At 32.4% G+C, this 3850-nt stretch overlaps 1 protein-coding gene across 1 annotated transcript in view; it reads right to left on the bottom strand.

The window, feature by feature from the left end:
* Nucleotides 1–3850, bottom strand: part of LOC106464957 (mitochondrial basic amino acids transporter-like) — a 30595-nt gene that overhangs the window by 3692 nt on the left and 23053 nt on the right. Inside the window, exon 3 of the mRNA XM_013925131.2 lies at nucleotides 2241–2324. Within this exon, the coding sequence (XP_013780585.1) occupies nucleotides 2241–2324 (84 nt within the window). The remainder of the gene's footprint in view (nucleotides 1–2240; nucleotides 2325–3850) is intronic.

Genomic DNA, 3850 nt, shown 5'->3' with positions numbered 1-3850 from the left:
TTAACAAACGGAGACGTAACCAAATGCATCAACCATTAGCAGTGTTGCTCGCGCAATGGACCGACCTCGTATTGGAGAATTTACGATCACTATAATTCCCAATTTACTAAGTGTATATTCCCAAAAACTGGTAATCTTTTAGTAAATGTGAAGAGTATGTTGTATACAGAAAATCAGGTTTATTTAAGTAAAATATTTACGTGAAACACTAATTTAATGATAAGGTTCACTTATACTTATTTTCATTTTAAAGTTTTCATATTTTATTTGCGCAATCTCTTAAAACCTCCTAAATGAATATCAAAATATTTTTTTGGTAACGTATATTTTATCTGTAAGTTTCTAGCCTCCTATTTTTGATGAAGATCAAGCAGATGGGACTGTTACAGATATTTTATGGAACCATTAAATTCCACAAAATTTCAAATTATGCTGAGAAAAACACAAACTGAAGTGATATCCGTGCTTGATAAAATGATTTGCTAAAAAATAAATGACCTAGGTTCAAAGGCATATTCAAAACCTCAAAATTGAATATTTGTGTAAAAGAGTTATTAAACTGCACAGTGATCAATTTCCTAACATGTTAAATAGCTTTCTGCTTTTGTGCAACAAGAGTTGGTTTTGAAAGAATCTTTTCTGTACAAAACAGGCTAAAGACAAAATTCAGATGCTCTGCGAAGGCTGAAAAGATACTTTTAATGAGAGTTGTAAATTAAACCAAAAAATTTCATTGTATGATCCCAGTCCGGCAAGTAAAATGTGGGACAGTGATAATGAAAGAATAATGATGACGCGTTCACAACCATACAAACAGAGGATTAAGAAAATTACAAATAAATAGATGTGTAAATTGTATGTGTTTTTGCAGTACTTTCTTGAGGTCAAGTATACAATGAGATATTACTGACGCATTCAAACAGATAAATGATTCAATAGCTATATAAACCAGTATACAGACGTTTGTCCGTGATACTGAATTACTGAATACCTTGATAGGGGCAAACTTTGATCAATGCCGTATATATCATGGCAAACATCATCTGGAGCACTTTGTAAAATTGCTTATGGGTCCACCGTCTTTGTTGGTTACAGGGTATACCCACAGGGGCGTCAAGAGCTAGCTCAGGGTCAGTAATATTATTTAGTTCCCCTTTCATTCTATTTACTAACTTTTGCTGATTTTTCATAAAAGAAATTTAGGAAATAAATTTCTTCATGAATCCATGAAAAAGCAGTAGCCATTTTAGCTCATTATGTAGTATGCATTTCTAGTGAGCTTTGGAATATCCCACTGCAGGGCAGCTGCCCCCTTGCCCCCCTCTCATCAACCCTGTATACCCCTTATAGTATGACTCACACGAACAATGTAAACAAAAATATTAATATTGAAATAATTCCACTGATTAGTACTGGAATCTTCCCCATGTGTTTTACATGATTTCACTTAATTTTATTTTGGCCAATTCTTTGCACCGAGAGTTATAAAAGGAAAAAACAACAACAAAATTACTTGCTTTGGTGCAGTACGTAAACCCCACCTGTAATGAATTTACAAAAAAAATCGGTATTTATAGGCTTAAAAAGAACCCCAGTTTTTATTTTACTTAAAGCTAATACATTATAACTGTAAAAGAAAAAATATTTTTTGTGTTGCTCGTTTTGATATGTTTGTTTACTTTGTAGATTATTTTCGTACAGAAACTAAATTTCAATGTTTGAAATGGTGACCTCGATCTTTCACCTTTTAACCCCAAGATCAATAGTTGCTCGTTTTGATATGTTTGTTTACTTTGTAGATTTCTTTCGTACAGAAACCAAATTTCAATGTTTGAAATGGTGACCTCGATCTTTCACCTTTTAACCCCAAGATGAATAGGGTTATTTCATATTCATAAGTGAATTGATATGCCTTGCAATCAGACAGATGGACAATATCATCCCTATACCATTCCGTACTTTTTTTTTCTGTGGGAATGTTAGAAATAATAATACTGGTACGTTTCGTAAGAGTTTACCCAACGTCAAAATAACATCGAATTACTAGTTAGAAAGTAAATAAAGTATTTCATGAATATAATTATCTTCTCTCACAAATTATGTTTACTCCACGAGTGCGAAGAGGCAGTCTGTAGGTAGGTCTGTAACAATTGTATAATGTTGCACAAAATTTCACTCAAGACCCTCCTAAAGAAGAATTATAGTATTTATAATAACTGAAAAACTAAACGTTCTCGTACCGATTCTTTTTGGACGATGGTGGCAATACAGTGAAATGTTCCTCTGTACGCAGGCTTTCTGGCATCCTGAGTCTGTAGTCGAACCTATATTTAAGTAATAATAATGATTACTAAACGTATGGTACAGAACAAAATAAATGATACTTGTCAAGTTGTGAAATATTAATCACAAAGCTTTATAATATATGCAGTCAATACAAACCGCCAGATTATTTACATTTTTTTACATACATATATATATATGCCCACTCATCGTCGACAAACAGTAACTAGTGTGTGTTAGTTTTATTTTCAATTCCACTATCGTTAACTTGTAGAATGTGTTTTCGGGTAATAGTAAATACAAAGTATCGAATGACCGCATTGACAAGTTAGATATATTACTATAGTTTATTTCATACATTTTTAACAATTCTTTGCATTCCCGAATAAGGTAAAATTATTATTGTTTTATATAGTGATAATCTTATAAAAATATAAACAATGTTTACTAGAAAAAATAAAATAGAATACTTTTGTTTTCCTATTGTCATCGGATCGCTTGTTGTTTTTATGTTAATCTGCTTGTGTTAATATATATGCACTTCTTGCTTATAGCCGAGATATACATCTTAAGTGTCTGATCAAAAGCACCGACTTTTTCTTTTCCCGAGGGAGTCTAAAACTAAGGTTGCAACTTGGCCCTATAATTCTAGAACACTTTGAGACATGACAGATTTTGAAATTTACCCATCAATTGAAATTAATTAATGTGTAACTGTCAGGTTTTATAGGGCCGTGATTATTTATTGTAGGCGTCTATGACTTTTTGACAAGAAATTTCAACAATAAACGGACAGCACACGAACCACATGTTTTAAAATAATATATTCAAAAGTCAAACGTGCGTACACAAAATTCTTTACACTATAGGTTATCATAGTTGAATCAAGAGCTTTAAATAAATGTTTGTTTGTTTTTATTCAAAGTACATAGAGACGGGTTCGATTACCTTAGTACACCCTTTGACAAGACAAATCATTCTCCTCTACTCTGTTGTTACAATACAAGGCTGTGACACTCACTTTAAAATCACCAATTTAGCTTTTAGTTACCACAGTTGTATACAGAACTTTAAATAACTGTCTCCTTTTAGTCAAAGTCCACATAGGCGGATTCAATTACTTTAGAACACCCTTTAATAAGATAAATTGTACTCCTTATCTCTATTTAAACTGTGACACTCACTTTAAAATATCACCCGTTATGGCAAATCACTCACACGCCAGATAACTTCACGTTTCCTAACTTTTCTTTCACTTCATTTTTTCTTAACCTGCGCTTGCGAGCCATATATATATAGCTTATTCACTAGGGCCTCGAAAATTAACGAAAATCTGAGGAGTGAGACGTCAACAGTATTAGTGGAGCCTCGAGAACAATGAATTGCAAACACAATGTACGACTCTTACAGAGTTACACACCCAAATTTGTCATAACTATTGGCTTTAAAATGATTAACTTTAACTCTCTTGTTATGAAAAACTAAACACTCATGAAATATTAACTCACAAAATAAATTAAACAATTAATGTCGCTTTTTTAGATGAAAAAACCCGACCAACTTGTAT

The sequence above is a fragment of the Limulus polyphemus genome, unplaced genomic scaffold, assembly GCF_000517525.1.
Source record: "Limulus polyphemus unplaced genomic scaffold, Limulus_polyphemus-2.1.2 Scaffold1793, whole genome shotgun sequence".
Classification (NCBI taxonomy): Eukaryota; Metazoa; Arthropoda; class Merostomata; order Xiphosura; family Limulidae; genus Limulus; species Limulus polyphemus.
Note: the sequence above shows the minus strand (reverse complement) of the source record. Positions and strands in the feature narration are given on the sequence as shown.